Source organism: Delphinus delphis, chromosome 20 (assembly GCF_949987515.2).
Source record: "Delphinus delphis chromosome 20, mDelDel1.2, whole genome shotgun sequence".
NCBI lineage: Eukaryota > Metazoa > Chordata > Mammalia > Artiodactyla > Delphinidae > Delphinus > Delphinus delphis.
This window is the reverse complement of record NC_082702.1, coordinates 18,173,469-18,189,881: the sequence shown is the minus strand read 5'-3', so window position 1 is coordinate 18,189,881 and position 16,413 is coordinate 18,173,469. Positions and strand designations below refer to the sequence as shown.

At 50.1% G+C, this 16,413-nt stretch overlaps 1 protein-coding gene across 10 annotated transcripts in view; it reads right to left on the bottom strand.

Annotated features, from left to right (window-relative positions):
* The window catches only part of ANKRD27 (ankyrin repeat domain 27), a 53,740-nt gene that overhangs the window by 16,693 nt on the left and 20,634 nt on the right, over positions 1–16,413 (bottom strand). For 7 of the 10 annotated variants that reach the window (XM_069540236.1, XM_060000361.1, XM_069540237.1 and 4 more), the window contains 15 exons: positions 16,216–16,269; positions 16,044–16,109; positions 15,880–15,956; positions 14,941–15,062; positions 13,791–13,869; positions 13,162–13,294; positions 8,450–8,542; positions 7,263–7,390; positions 6,676–6,758; positions 5,736–5,851; positions 4,434–4,526; positions 2,829–3,026; positions 848–907; positions 638–757; positions 7–129 (listed from right to left, as the gene is read on the bottom strand). In XM_069540236.1, coding sequence (XP_069396337.1) covers positions 7–129; positions 638–757; positions 848–907; positions 2,829–3,026; positions 4,434–4,526; positions 5,736–5,851; positions 6,676–6,758; positions 7,263–7,390; positions 8,450–8,542; positions 13,162–13,294; positions 13,791–13,869; positions 14,941–15,062; positions 15,880–15,956; positions 16,044–16,109; positions 16,216–16,269 — 1,545 coding nt within the window. Of the gene's footprint in view, positions 1–6; positions 147–637; positions 908–2,828; positions 3,027–4,433; positions 4,527–5,735; positions 5,852–6,675; positions 6,759–7,262; positions 7,391–8,449; positions 8,543–13,161; positions 13,295–13,790; positions 13,870–14,940; positions 15,063–15,879; positions 15,957–16,043; positions 16,110–16,215; positions 16,270–16,413 lie in introns of all 10 variants that reach the window. The other 3 variants (XM_069540235.1, XM_069540238.1, XM_060000368.2) reach the window with 3 other exon arrangements.

Here is a 16,413-nt window from a genome sequence, read left to right as displayed (position 1 = left end):
GCTTACTGGGCCCTCCGAGAGCAGGTCACAGCCTGGGGGTGACAGCGAAGGAGGAGCCCGGGGCGGAGTCAGTGAGGGCTCCCCACCTGCAGGGGATGGGTACATCCACGCCATGGTCTGCTCTGTGGGCTGACAATGGACAAGGTCTAAGGTAGGTTAGACGGAAAAAAACACACAGACAAACAAAACAGGCTGAGTCAGCTTTACAAAACGCAATGTGTGAAAACATGTACACGTCTACATAAAGTCTGCAGGAAGTCAGGAACGAGACACATCAGGTTAACAGGGGTGCTGACGGAGAGGGGGATAAGGGCAGAGAATTTACTTCGTAAAATGATCTTAAAGCAGTGGACCTACAGGTGACTTTACCTGTACTTTTCTTAGAATACCCCCTTCCCATATCCCTCTCTCTCTCTCTCTCTCTCTCTCTCTCTCTCTCTCTCTCACACACACACACACACACACACACACACACACACGTCCATCCATGAAGGGCAAGTAGGGTGAGGCTGGCCAGGCTCCCCTCGAGGGCTCTGACCTTCACCACAGCAGACACGCTGCCCCAGGGGCTCTCTAACTGGCCCCCAGAACACAGGCCGCCCCCCGCCCCTCTCTGCCCTCCGGTCTGGGACCTCACCTCCCTGTAGAACTTTCTGGGCTCCTCTTGCCTGGAGCTCAGCGACGTGGAGGAGAAGCTGGAAGCGCAGGAGCCCTGGCTGACGGAATCCACGGGGCACTGAGGGGGCCGCGCGGGCACCTGCAGCCAGGGAGCCCGGTGAGGGGTGGGTGAGGGCCAGACAGAGGCTGGTCTCAAGTAGGGCCGGCAAGCGCAGCCCCGTTCTCTTACCTCTGAAGACTTCTGCCCCCTCTCGAAGGACGGATGGTGGGCTTCCATCATGGACAGAATCTAGGAGGCCAAAGGGGACGCGAAAAGTACTGAGATGGGTCGCCAAGTTCTCATCACTCCTATGGCCCCACTGCGCCCACCTCCTTGGAAACCGCGTGGCCCAGCCAGGCCCTCGGAGAGACAGGGGGGACACCAAGGCCCAGAGCAGGCGGGAACCTACTCAGGACCACGCTAATTTCAACAGCAGAAGCCAGTGCTCCCCACGAATGGGCTCAGCGGACAAGCGAAGCCCAGGCACAGAGGGGCCCCAAAGGCTGCCTCATCCGGCCTGGGCTGGTGGTCCACAGGCCTGAAGTGTGACCTTTCCACTGGCAGCCACGGGCCTTAAGTGGGACCAGCTCGGAGCTGAGCCCAGAAGGCCATCTGCTCCTTGTGTCTGCAGAACTCCCTCTGGAAAGGCCTTTGGAGAAGCTCCAGTGCAGAGGTGCCCTCAGCCCCTCATGGGCATCTCAGGCCAAGGGTGGTATCACCCAGTCCCATGGCTCTGGCTGCTACAAAGCTGAGACCCCGTGAAGGCATGGGCAGCTCAGGCCCCCGGGTCAGGAGCAGGGATTTAAACCTTCAAAAACCACACTCCTGGGCTTTCCTGGTGGAACAGTGGTTGAGAGTCTGCCTGCTGATGCAGGGGACACGGGTTCGTGCCTCGGTCCAGGAAGATCCCACATGCCGCGGAGCGGCTGGGCCCGTGAGCCATGGCCGCTGAGCCTGTGCGTCCGGAGCCTGTGCTCCGCAACGGGAGAGGCCACAACAGTGAGAGGCCCGCGTATGGCAAAAAACAAAAACAAAAACAAAAAAACCCCACACTCCTACAGGTCTTATGTTGTGTTCTTATCACACACACAAAATAATAATAATAATCGATCAATAAAGAGGGCGGGGGGGACTTCTGCAGGCGATGGATGTATTTGTGGCACAGATTGTGGTGTTGGTCTCATGGGTGTGGACTTGTCTCCAAGCTCAACAGTTGTATACACTAAATACGTACAGCTTTTTGTATGTCGATCATCCCTCAGTAAAGTGGTTTAAAAACAAAAACTGTGCTACTCCTAGAAGAAGACATGAACAAACTAAAAGAACTCCCTAGAAGAGGACTGGAAATTATAAAACATCAAGAGGCAGAAAGTAGGGCCTGTGCAAAGGGAGACATTTGGAGACCTGTATTAAAACATCACCTATGGGAGCCACTAGCCGGGATGCTCTGGGCATCAGGACCTCGGATGGCCGTCGCACGTGGCCCTGGGCTTCCTCTGGCTAGTTGGCCAAACACGTTTCTCTGAGGACACCCCTTCAACAGAGCTGCTGCCTGGAGGCGAGACCTCTGGAAGCTGTTCCCAGCAACAGAGCTGCTGCTGGGAAGGCCTGGCCTCTGGAAGCTCCCATCGCTCCCCACCTGCTCATGAGCAAGCAGTGCATGACATGTGGCCCCAAACTACGTGCTTCCAGAAGTTACCAGCAGGATGGGCTAGTAGTTCATTAATGAATCATTTATGAAGGAAATTACACCCAACGACGTTCGAAGTTGGCCAAATCAGAATAAAGTTTTAGGCGCTGAGGGTGAAGGAACAGGAAAACAGAGCCGATGCCTGCTGCTTCCAACACCCTGTCCCCGCTCTTCCCGGCCGGAGCCACCGTCCATTTACTCTCACTCCACTTGCCCAGAAACCAACAGCACTCAGAGGCCGGGGCAAACTCTGCTGGGAGCAGCTCTTGGCATGACACTGTGAAAATCGCCTACTAAGATGGAAAATAAGATGAATAGGTAAAACCCATGAACGACCAGGTCCCGAGTGCAGCAGAGAAGATGCGGCCAAGTTCTAGCCTTGGGGACTAATGCACGCTTTGAACAGCTCGGCCAAGACCTAAGCTGCGGATGCTGATATCGTTTAAAGTCATACTGCTGCTCCGAGATGAAAAAGGCTACCTTTGAGTTTAACGCACACTTGAGGGGCGTTTCCTTCAGCCTGTTCTGGATCTCTGTGGACGCTCCGTTCTGTAGCAACGTCTCTATGATGCTTTGGTAACCCCAGCGGGCAGCAATGTGCAGGGGAGTGTCTCCTTTCTCGTTACCAATATCTAGTCTGCAGGACTGCACGTCATAGTAGACCAGAGCCTTCACACACTGCAAACAGAATGGGAAAGGCCGCTGTGAACTCACAGGCCCAGCCTTGGGCAGATCTGTGCAGCCCGCAGCCTCGGCCCACGTCCCAATTCGATCAAGGCACCATCTGCCAAGCAAACATACAGTAACAGAACATTAGCCCTCCAGGGTTCCAGATCACCTGATCAGGACACATCGTTTTTGGTTTTGTTTTTAAAGAACCCAACTGCCAATCAATAAGAAATGGCTGAATAAATTGTCACACATCATGTGCAGAAAGGAGTCACCAGAGCAGGCCTGAGACCGCCATCCCCGGAAAGGCCTGCTTGCAAGGCTGGCCCCCTTGACCTGTGATACTCCTTGGGAGCTTGGATCTGGGGAGTGTTCTCACAGTCCCCTGACTGATGAGAGGGGCTCAGTGGGCCTAGTTTGCCCAACAGTGGTTTATGCTGAACACCTGCTGTCCTTCTGGGAGTCTGGAATGTTGAAATGTTCTAGGCAAAAGGGTGTTCACACGACCAGCCTCCAACCAAAATCTTGGGCACTGAGTCCCCAATGAGCTTCCCAGAAGGAAAACACTTTGCACGTGTTGTTAACGACCCGTTACTGGAGGAATAAGCTGTCCTGAGTGACTCCACAGGGAGATGCGCGTGGAAGCCTGCACCTAGTGTCCTCCGGACTTCATCCTTGGACGCTCCCTTTGGCTGACTTTGCTCTGTGTCCCTTTACTGCAATAAATCACAGCTGTGCATACAACCATATGCTCATCCTGTGAGCCCTCCTAGCGAACCACTGAACTGGGGAGTGGTCTTAAGGACCCTGACACAACACACGTCATAGACTATGTGTCGCGATTACAGAACGGGTTAGATCTACATTTATTGACCTATGGGATGCCCATGATTAAGTTAGGAAAATAAGCTGCATAAAATCGTGTAGGGTATGATCTCGTTTTCGCTCATCAACCACCTAACCCAGGCTCAACCCACATCTGTATAAATCTACCTGGATATTAGCATGGAGAAAAGTGAGAGAGGGTGGTTAGGAAAAGAATAACACACACACACACACACACACACACACACACACAGAGTTAAATATTAAGCAAACACGGAAATGATGAAATTCCTTGATATTTCTTTAAAAATATAAAATGTAAAAATTGAGTATGAAGAAAGGTAAGAAGCAGATGGCAGCGGAGATGAATGCACATGATTTCATTTCAGGAAAAGACAATTATGTTTTAGATTTCTGTTATTTCAATACAGCATCTGTAATGTGTTTTTAAATTTTTTAATTAAAAAAATTATATGCCAAATGTTCCAATAACTGTCAACATAAAATACAACATTCAACCGACTGGAAATTCACTTTTCTCTGTGAGAAAGGGTAAACACGGCCGCCCTCGGCGCAGCAAGGACCACTCACGTCTTCGTGGCCGTAGGTGCAGGCCAGGTGCAGAGGGGTGTTGCCGTTGTTGTCTTGCACTTCGGTGCTGGCTTTGTAGTGCAGCAGCAGCAGCTTCCAAAGGAGAGGGTAGAGCAGTGAGCACCAGCAAGCCCGGCAGTGCAGGCGCGTGCTTCCTCAGGAGCACGGCCTAGAGCCTCACAGCGGGAAGTCGCTGGTCTCCATTTTCAACCTTATCTACTTACACTACAATTAAAATTATATCAACCCTATAATGGAAAATAATCTGAAAAGGAATATATATTATATATAGAGAGAGAAACACATTTTATATATATATATACACACACACATATATACCTCAATCACTTTGCTATACACCTGAAACTAACACACTGTAAATCAACTATACTTTTAAACAAAAAAAATTTTTTTTTTTTTTTCGGTACGCGGGCCTCTCACTGCTGTGGCCTCTCCCGTCGTGGAGCACAGGCTCCGGATGCGCAGGCTCAGGGCCATGGCTCACGGGCCTAGCCGCTCCACGGCATGTGGGCTCCTCCCAGACCGGGGCACGAACCCGTGTCCCCTGCATTCGCAGGCGGACTCTCAACCACTGCGCCACCAGGGAAGCCCCCAAAATTATTTTTAATTTTAAAAAACCAAAGCAAAAAATATTATCATCACTCTCATCCTTCCTGATAAAAAGTTTAGAGATTACTAAAAAAAAAAAAAAAAAAAGAGTGGATATATGTTTATGTATAACTGATTCACTTTGCTGAACACGTGAAACTAACACAACATTGTAAATCAACTCTACTCCAATAAAAGTTAAAAATAGAAAAACAGAAAGAAAGAAAAACAACCCCCATCAATCACTAGCAGTAACTGAGGCACTTTATGTACCAAACAACTTAAGCTGAAATTGAAACGTCACTGATCGGCAAAATAATTTTGTCTTTCTAGTTTCTGGCCCGTCTTCTCATCAGTAGATGTTAAGTCTACGGGAAAGTCCATCTTGGGGCCCTATTTAAAATATTTCTAGAATCTTGGGGGTGGGTGAAGGAAAATCCTATCTCATTATTAAAAAGTATGATACAAAAAAAAAAGTTTAGAGATTAAAAAAATCTACAGCCCCACCCTTCCTCCCCCGTATTACCGTGACATTTCAAACCTACACCTAATAGCTTTTGCCCAGCAGACCCTCCGTGAGGTGCCTGAGACCCCAGCCCTCCCTGCGGCCCGACCGAGCCAGTGTGGAACACAGGAGGGGCCAGCCCTGCAAAGCCGCGTGCAGAGCCAGCCCGTCCGAGCCCAGATGCTCACCGTCACGCTCTGACAGCCCTTCTGACACGCAAGATGCAGCGGGGTGGAGCCATGGTAGTCTGTAGCGTTCACCACCGCGCCCTTGGAAACCAGAAAGTCGATGAGGGATGCCTGCCCTACAGAACAGAAGGGAAGAGAGCGGGCTTTCCACACCCTGCAAGCGAAGCCATGGCATTACTTCACCCTCTCATCCCCTGGCACGAGACACGCCGGGAGGCATTTTTCTGCTTGGGGGGAACCAGTGCTAACGTGAAGTCAGACTCTGCAGATTCCAAACACTCTGGGGTAGCCCCTAGAGGGGACTCGGCTCCAGTCCAGCCCCCAGCCACAGAAGGTAGGAGAAAAGAGCCTTAGACGTCCACAGAAGAGTCCATGGTGCATCAATCTACAGGATGGAATACTGTGCAACCAGTAAAAAAACTCTGACATGGAGAAATGTTCTTACGTGTCGCCGAGTGAAAAAAGCACCGTACAGAAAAGTATGATCCCCACAGCATCATCTATCTTATACACACACACTCACAAGCATGCTGACATTTCAGACAGTCATGAATCAAAATGATCTCTGGGAGACAGGATGGCGGGTGATACTACAGATGCTTGTGTTTGTGTTTTCTACCTTGAAAGTGCACATTTTTTTTTGCATGTGCACTTTAAAAGACAGTATAGCACAGAGAACTGTATTCAATATCCTATGATGAACCATACTGGAAAAGAATGTTTAAAAAAAAGAATAAAAAAAAATAAAGACAGTAAAGTTATATTTTTTAAAGGAGGAATATAAGAACCCCAATTCTGAGGCCATTCTCATAGTTCAGATTCAAGCCTTCCCTGGCTGGACCACCAGCCCAGGGGCAGTACCAAGCATCCACACGGTAAGACCCAGCAGCCACCCACTCTCTGCAGGGCCACCCTCGGCCCCATCCCTTTGCCCACGTACCGCAGAGGGCAGCCACATGGAGCGGTGTATGACCCCTGTCGTCTCTGGAGAATGGAGTGACAATGGAGGGGTCATTCAGCCTCCTAAAAGAGAAAGAGGATACAGAGAAATACACCAGGGTCCTGGGACAAGAAGACAGATCTCCAGGTATGATCCAAGCTGGGTCTCCTCTACCGTGTCCCAGAGAGCAGAAGCCCCGACTTCCGCAGGGCCTCTCTCCCCACCCACCCCTCCAGGCCTTGACAACCAGCAAGAGAGCCCAATAAGGATAAGGGGAAACCAGAAAGGTTACAGGCAGGAGCCGACAGTCCTCCCATCCTAAAATCCACTTTCCGAGCCTGGGGCACGCACTCTGCCCACCTGCCCTGGTAAAGCAGCCGAGCAGGGTGCCAGGTATGTTTACAATCTTTATTCCACCTGATTCTCCAAAGGGACAGACGTTACTCTCTCCACTTCACAGCAGAGGAAGCAGAGTGCAGCGAGGATAAGTTCCTTATTCCAAATCTCACAGCAAACCAGTGGGTAAGTTCCACCCAGGCCCCGAGTCTCCCCCTTCCTGGCGCTGAGCCCACATAGGACCCTCGTACCCTGAGACGAGTTTCTCACAGTCATCACAGAAGCACAGAGGGTGACACATCTTTTGGACGGCATCTTTATCTCGGTCTTCCTGGCTCAGAAGTCTTTCCACTTCTTTCTGGTTACCTGATGCGATGTGCTAAAACGTGACATCAGAAGCACTATTGATGTGAAGGAACTATTCGCTCTCTAAGGTGTGAATTTTCTGAGCATCCTTACTGAAACACACATCTACGTATGGATGGATGAAACAATTTGCTCTCTGGGACTTGTTTCAAAATAATTTGGGTGGACGGGGAAAAGTGGGGCAGGGGACAGAAATGAAACAGGATTGGGAGATGGCTACACGGGAGTTCCTTAATTGCACTACTCTCTTTTATTTTTATAAATGTTAGGGTTTTTCCAAAACTAAAGAAACAACGACATGACAAAATTCCCAGAGCCGCAGGAGTAGGGGGGCAGTACATCCTGAGCCTTGGTGTAGACTTCGACCCCCATTAAAGGGTCAAATCGTCTAGGAATCCAGTAGAGCCTTGGTTTGCAGGACAGCTGTAATTATCGCAAGACCCCATCAACAAGCGAACCTGCAGGGCTCACCCCTGTGAGGCCTGGATGTATTCCCCACAGGGAGTGAGATGTTCTGAGGGGTGCATAGCTCTGGGTCCTCCGTGGAACCCACCCTGGCCCCGGGTGGCCCTCTGACGGCTGCCTCGTAGGGAACCGCGCCAGCCTCCCAGCGGTAGATCAGATCTGAGGAAGGAGCCGCCTGCCTCTGCCTGAGGATCTGACCACCACCAGGTGCCTTGCTCCCAGCCCAGCACACTCACACGAACATCTGTAACTGGGGCTCCCGGAGCCAAGCAGAGGCGTCAGTTCTGGCAGAGCTGCCAGTGAGGTGCCACTGAGCTGACTGGGAAGGACCAGCCATGTTTCGCCAGATGGGGAGAGGAGGACAGCCGGGCAGAGGGTTCCACACGCAGGGCCCGGTGCCCTCGCTATGCTGCCCAGTGGGGCTACAGCGCAGCTCACGTCGGGGGAGACGGGCAGCCGAGCTGATCCAGCATCCGTATCGCTCCCTCGAGCACAAAATGAACTCCTGCACTGAACTACGCAGACCACCCTGATGGACTCTACAGAGGTGTAGGAGGATGGAGAGCCCCTCACATATCTGTGCCCGCAGGACCTCTGCGTGTCTTACCTGAAACAAGCAGTCAATGGGAGTTGAGGTCAGCTGAGACAGCAAGCTCATTCTCTGCTTAAGGAACAGTCTGTCGCCAAACCCCTCGGACTCCTGCAAGAAAAGCCGACAACCCGTTTTATCGCACGTCGTGAGCTGTCAGTGCAGATCCTTGAAAACAGAGGACCCAGGAACGCTCCCTGCTGTTTCCCACAAAACAGGACCAGCAGTGCCTCTCCCCGCCCCCAGGGAGCCGCACAACAGACCCTCATCGGGCTGGGAGAGGGGCTCCCTGTCTGCCTCTCCAGGAAGTGGGGCTCTGATGACAGCTTCCTGGCAGGAATCTGGGAGGGGGCAGCACGATGGCTCCGTGTGTGTGTGTGTGTGTGTGTGTGTGTGTGTGCACGCGTGTGTGTGTGCGCGCGCGTGTGTGTGTGTGTGTGTGGAATGTGGCATCTCTAAGTGTGAAATGTGGCATGCACACAGCACCATCCCCCACGTGGAAACCTGGATTGTCCCGGCCTCCCCCTCCTCTCAAAACATCTGTCCTAATGCCTGCAGAGCCCTGTCCGCTGCATGTTACCTGGGTCTACAGACAGGGGAACCATGTGACAGGCTGGTCTACCCTTCCCAGTGTGAACCAGCAAGAGAGAGAAGGGTCCTGCTTTTTGAACATACTTAATAAAACATCAGACAACACGGCCACTGGCCCAAAGTCCAATAAAATATGGGGTCCACCCCAAGAATAAACTCAGGTCTTCACAGTGCAGGTAATTTTTACCTGGATATAGAAATCTAAAAATGTATCGTTTCTCTATGAAATCATTTCTAGTGAGACACTTCAATGCTCACTTGAGCACCTGTGACTAAATTGGTAACAAATTAACTTCCTCGAAAAGAATCTTGGGGGGAGACATATGGAATTGTTTCCAGCCAGCTGCTGCCAGAAGAACTCACCAAACCCTGAGAAAATTATGGGAACGTTTCTCTCTGTGGCCCCCTAGGTTCTGCCGAAGAGGTCCAGTTAAAGACAGAGGTGGCAGCATTTCTGGGGCCCACTGCCAAGCAGGGCGCCTCATGCCAGCCGCCCTCATGGGGTTGTCTTGGCAGACAAACACCAACCCTCAGACATACAGCTACCTTTGCTCCCCGTCGGTAGATGCTGTGTAAGGCTCGATCAACCTGTTTTATTCAGGGATTTACAGCTGAGCTGCAAATCAGAGAAACATCAAAGACCTTATTGTTCAGGTAAATTTGGGGCTCCTTCCTCCACTTAGGTGACTGTTTGAAGGGCACTGATGAAAAGAGGCAGGTCTTCCAGGACTGACTGGTCAGGGAAGAATGAGCAACCAGAAGAGACAGCATATCAGCTAAGACCAATTCGGGAAGAGGTAAATACTATTTATTGGAAGCCCAGTAATGTGAAAAAGACCTGCAAAGCTGGAGCAGAGAAGGGTGGAGATCCTTTCAAGGTTCTCCTCCATTTTTTTCTGTCCACAAAGGTAAATCTAGAGTCATCCCAGTAATGGTTATTTTCAAAACAGCTCAAGTCTTCATTAATGAACATGCTTAAAGAATGTTTACTGTCATCTCAAGTATGATTATGTCTTGGGGAGAAAATTTCTGTGAAACTACATTATAGTATATAAAGAGTCAACAGTAAAACATTATTGATTTCCTAACACTTAGTCCTTAATGCTTTTCAGAAACCTCACCTGCTGTGTGGGCTCTCTCCCCGGGAAATTCTATCAATACCAACAAGCAGCCGTGGCCTCGCACTTTCCTAGATGGAACTGCACTAAGGCACAGGCAATGCCACAGACGGAATCCCAACGCTGCCATCACAAAAGACAAGGAAGCCACAACACCTGCTCTGTCCATAAAGGTAAAAGGACATCTCTCAGGCCTGACCCACTCAAGACCCAAGGCTCGGGCTCCACGGCCAGCCGAGAGGATGATGCAACCTTGTCGCAATTCCAGGGGGACCAACCACCCTCCAATCCGGGAGGGCAGGACCAGGGTCTGACGGCCCAGACAAGACAGGCGCACTGGGCTGTGTCCCCTCCTTGCCCACCCAAGCTAATGGCCATCCTTGGGGCTATCCACGCAGGATGCACCAGACAGCCAGGAAACAGAGGCATCCAGATGCCGGTGTTGCCAGATCAAGGAAGGGCATCGGTATCACGTAACACTTCAAAAAGGCACTTTCAAATACGCCATTTGATCCTCGCAACCACCTGGCAAGGGTGAAATACCTAACACGATCCCCAGTGTAGACAGGAGGGACAGAGGCTCAGAGAGACAAACTGACTTGCCCAAGGGCTGGACTCAAACCAACACCAGCACAAGAGGGGCCACCCCTCAAACATTGCCACAATCCCACTTGGAATATTTTCTGAAAGAAAAGTATGTGTGAGAAGCTGACTGTTAGTGTTTGGTCAACCACCTCTTTACTCTCTGGCCAAAGGCCTTCAAGCGTTGGACTTCCTGCCTACATGCCACGGAAAGTAAGAAAGCAGGATGGTTGTGGTACAGGATGGGTGCAGCAAGGGGACAGGAGCACCTTCAAGAGGTGGGCACCTCCCTCCAGGTGACAAGGGGCACCCCTGGCCCCAGCAAGGAGCACCAGGCAAGTCCTCTGCAGGGTAGTGGGTCCAGGAGGGGAGACCCATCAGAGGGAAAGAACCAGAAGGGCAGGGCCATGATGGAAAACCTCCGCAGGCACCATGGGAACAACACGTGTTCCTAGAACCTCACAGAAGACAATTCAAACTAAGAAATCTTGCTGCCCAACTCTGGAAGTGAGCGGCATCTCTTTTTTTTTTTTTTTTATAAACTTATCTATTTATTATTTTATTTTTGGCTGCACTGGGTCTTTGTTGCTAGGCACGGGCTTTCTCTAGTTGCGGGGGCCACTCTTCGTTGCGGTGCACAGGCTTCTCATTGCTGTGGCTTCTCTTGTTGCGGAGCATGGGCCAGCTTCAGTAGTTGCAGTATGAACGCAAGGCTCAGTAGTTGCGGCTCGTGGGCTCTAGAGCGCAGGCTCAGTAGTTGTGGCGCACGGGCTTAGTTGCTCCACGGCATGTGGGATCTTCCCGGACCAGGGCTCGAACACGTGTCCCCTGCCTTGGCAGGTGGATTCTTAACCACTGCGCCACCAGGGAAGCCCCGAGTGACATTTCTGACTCTGCAGACCTGTGTGTATGCAGAGGCGCCCGTGAACACACACGTGTGCATTCTAGAATGTTAATGAGTTCCCCCTAAATTAGAAACAACTTTTCACGGGAGTCACAGCCAGCCACATCTGAGATGAGATGCACAGCCTCTAATTTCACCTGCGTATGTGTGTGGGCAATCAAATCAGAGCAGAACTTAATTCTTCAGCAAAGCACCATGATACTGCCAGGCTGTGTGCCAGCAAGTGCAGCATAAGCTCAAATTCTGGTTAAAAATATAATTGTATAAGTGCAGAAAAAAGACATATGCCAAAATGTTAATAAGTCATCCCCAACTAGTGTGTTTATGGGAGGCTTTTGTTGTCTTCACTGCTACTTTTTATATTTCACATATTAGTTACAAGTAAATAGTTTTCTAATCAGAAAAAAATAGAACTATTCATTTTGGGGAAAAAGTATACAAGGCTATCTACATTACAATTTCAATTATGTAAAGTATACATGGCAAGGAAAAAGACTAGAAAATACATAAACATGTTAACAATAAATGAATTCAGGGAACTGCTTGTACCCGAGTGTTCCTGTCTGAACAGGCCTATGTTCTTTTCCACGTGTTTCAACTTATTACTTTGGGAGCTTCTAACATCAGGGGAAAATTAAGATCGAAGTTCAATCCTCAGGACTCTTGGTGTTTTTTTGCTTTTTTTTTTCTTTTGGCTGCCTTGGGTCTTTGCTGCTGCATGTGGGCTTTCTCTAATTGTGGCGAGCGGGGGCTACTCTTCGTTGTGGGGCAGTGGCTTCTCTTGTTGCCGAGCACGGGCTCTAGGCGTGCAGGCTTCAGTAGTTGCAGCATGTGGGCTCAGGAGTTGTGGCTCGCGGGCTCTAGAGCACAGGCTCAGTAGTTGTGGCGCACGGGCTTAGCTGCTCTGCAGCATGTGGGATCTTCCTGGACCAGGGCTCGAACCCGTGTCCCCTGCACTGGCAGGCAGATTCTTAACCACTGTGCCACCAGGGAAGTCCTAGGACTCTTGGTTTTTAATACAGAAATCTCTTTATTCGATTGATTTCAACTTTGCAATTTCTGTGAGTACTGTCATGTTTTGCTGGTTGGTATGGCAGTGAAATAAGCCAGCAGTGCAATCTTGGTTCAAGAGTCTCACAGTTCTCATGGGAACATCATCGCCTCCACTAGCCAAAGCTCACCAACCAACCAAGAAAATAATAATAGGGCCACTGAGTCCTGAAAACTGCAGACGTTAGTAATCTCATCTCCTGCCCATCATGATCAGGATACCCCAGTTCACCGCTTCTAGCTTCCCCTTCTGCCCGTGTGCTTTTGAGGATGACAAGGATTAATGAAGCAGATCAACAATGTGAAGGACAAGATAACGCGCAAACTTTCACAACCTACGGGGGGCTAGTGTTCACTCACTGGGCTGAGGCCCCATTCTCTCGGGAGAGCATCTCTGACGGCCCCTCCCCCACACCACCCTGAGAACCCCATCACACACGCCGTGACACCCACAAAAAAAGGGCAGAGAAGGAGGGAGGTCTTACCAGTGGCTTAACGGAGAGGCTTCCCTGCCGAATATATTCAATTGCAGCCTCAACTGAGGTCAGGCAGTATCCCAGTTCATCTTTTGCTGAGCTGCTAAATCTGAAGTTCTTGATATAACTCAAATTTGCCATCCTAACAGAAGGAAGAAAGAAGTTTTATTGTTGTACACCCAATTAACACTTTGGCCGAAACAATGCTGTTGGCTTCATCATCAAGTCGGTTGGCTCCTGGGAGCCGGCGCTGCTGTCCCTGGGTCTTTATTTAGAGGGAGCACAATTAGGAAAATAAGTGAAGCTACTTGCGACTTTCCTGGAATGGGCTAGTTTTTAGAGAGCTGGTAATTATACAGGGAACTTGCATTTCTGTGGGAAAAGGACGGGCTTTGGAGCCGGACAGAATTGGAGTCTGCTTCCCGCTCAGCCACTGACTAGCCACATGCTCCAGAATGAGAAACGTAAGCTCGCTGGCTCAGTTCCCCCATCTGTACATGGAATGACGGCCACCCCCTGCAGGACGAAAGCAGGGCAGTACCTGGCTCATAAGGGGCACTCAGTTTCCTAGAGTGACACTAAAACCACCCCAGTACAGTGCTGCCATTTTGAAAAAGCATTTTAACAAAAAATATTACCAATTAGGGATCTCTGTTTTCACAAGCAAATACAACAGGACTGATAGCAGATCATCAGCGCACATGGTCTCCAAGTTAACTGCAAGGGGGAAACACATGTTCAAAGCCATCCTGGGACTCAAATGGACCGACAAGTGTTATCAACTCCCCACCACCATCCAACCCACAAAACCACAATCCAGGAAGATGACACATCAGGGAGAAATTCAATCGCACGATTTCCTTTCTAGCGTCCTGAATAGATGTCAGACTCCAGGGGAAAATGAATGCTTCGCATCCTCAGAACACGTGCAGGAGAAGCAAACTGCAAGCAGACCACCCCTCGCTACCTCCCGGGACAGATAAAGAGCCCGAGGAAGTCAGCAATGGTGGATACAACTTGAAGGCGTGCCCGAGGCACTGCCAGAAGCCTCTTTCCTCCTGGGATCATTTCTGTTTTATACACCTCAGAGTCTAATGCCGACCTGCAGCTTGACTCTACTGTTTTCATTAAAATTTTGTTTAAGTAATCCATTCACACATTTAAAATTTCAAAGAGTACAAAAGAGCCAACCGTGCACATCTCTCCCATCCCTGCCACCCAGACTTCTTTCCCAGAGGCCACTGCTGTTGCTTCCCATGTACCTGTCCACAGACAGTCTATGATCTCCCCATTGTATATATGGATACAGAGTCGCCCCCTTTCCGCAATGCTGCTGGAAGGGTACCATACACACTCCTGTTCTTTCTTCATTGATAATACGCTTCGAAGATCACCCCATCTGCCCACACAGATCTGCCTTCTCATTACTTTTCTCTTAGCTTATTTTGTTTTTACTTTTTATAATGGAAAATTTTAAACGTATATAAAATTAGAGAGAACAACTTAACAGCTGAACCCCCATGTTTCCATCACCAGTTTGGCTCGTTTTTGAGGCCGCTGCTTCTCCACCAGCATTTTCTCACCCTAAAGATGCCTCACCTACTCTGCCCCCCGACCCCCATTACTAGGCACCCACTCCTCAGATCCGACGCCAGGGCACTCACACAGAAATGCTCTGTTGCCCATCCACCCATCTCTATGAGCCTTTAAGATGACTGCTTCTCAACAGACGTTTGCAGCTGGATGTATGCAGCCACCCCACTGCAGGTCCCTTCACCGAGCACACACCTCTCTGGCTGGGAGACTGGGTGATCAGCTGCACCACCTTCCACAAACAAGCCAGCTTCTGCTGCGGGGACGTGCACCTGTTCAGCTGAGCCAGCTCCCTCTTGGCACGAGGTATGTTGAAGCTGCAAAATAATTTGGAAAGTGACCACATAAGACCACGGTGTGAGGGCCCTCCTTCTCGGATCTAATCCCATACCTCAGATTCACATTTCTTACAGCAAACCATAAGTAAAGACAAACAAAACTAGAAACTCAGAAGTAATCGGACTCGGGTCACTGGCAAAACCCAGCAGCTTTCAAGGTGTCAATCAAGCTGCCAGGTGATGTAGCTGCACCAGAAAATTAGGAAAAAAAATCAGCAAGCCTTAGCCCCAGAATGAAATAGGCCAATGGGCGGGGAGTTTAGACATAAACAATTTAGATTTTTTTTTTTTTTTTTACTTTTTGGCTGAGCTGCACGGCATGCGGGATCTTAGTTCCCCAACCAGGGATCGAACCCGTGCCCCCTGCAGGGAAGCACGAAGTCTTAACCGCTGGACCACCAAGGAAGTCCCTAGACATTTTTGTAATAAAATGAAACTTAATCCAAAAGGAGATGCCCCTAAAGCAGGGGTCCCTCAGACTGGCAGGTGAGGAGAGACATCTGTGTGCAGGGCCCACCTGGGTGAGCTGCGTGCCTGCCCAGAGACCAGCTGTGTACGACTCCACCCCTTCTGGCTCCCACTCACCGGATGCTGGCAGGCGGGTGCAGGAACATGCCAGCTCCGAAATAGTCATCTGCCAACCTCAGCCCCTTTATCTTTGGTCACAAATAACTGCCCTGTTCCACGGTCTGAACCATGTCAAATCAGTGCCGCCACTGCTGCTTCGGGGTGGGGGGGGGATGGCGAACGGTGCCCCAGCCCCTGAGGACACGGCCACAGCAGTGCAAACCCTTACCTGAACTCAGGTTTCACACCAATATCCTTCTGCTGAAGATCTTGAAGGCTCCTTGTGATTTTGTTAAAGGCAGCATCCTAACAAGAGATTTTAATGAAGCTTCAAATGTCTTAAAAGGCTTAGAACAGGGCTTCCATCCTGGACGATGATGATGGAGAACCTACCTCACTTGCCTCCATGGTCCCCACATATTTAAAGATCAGGTCGTAAATATCGTGCTGGACATACATCTGTGAAATCAACAGGACCCAGTTCAAGGCATGTGAGTGGGGGGTGGGCGACAAAGGAGCCCCCGGCACTGCCGTCTTCTCTCCCCTCGCCGCCCTGGCCCCTTACCTCTACGGCCTGTTTCATCAGGTTCATCTGGGCCTCCTGCTTGGCGAGCACTTTCTGGAGGACAAGACGAGTACAGTTACAGAGCATGGACTAGCATGTGGGCAAACTGTAAGTCTCTCTCTCTCTTTTTTTTTTTTTTGGTTTATTTAGTTGATTCACAATGTTGTGTTAATTTCTGCTGCACAGCACAGTGATTCA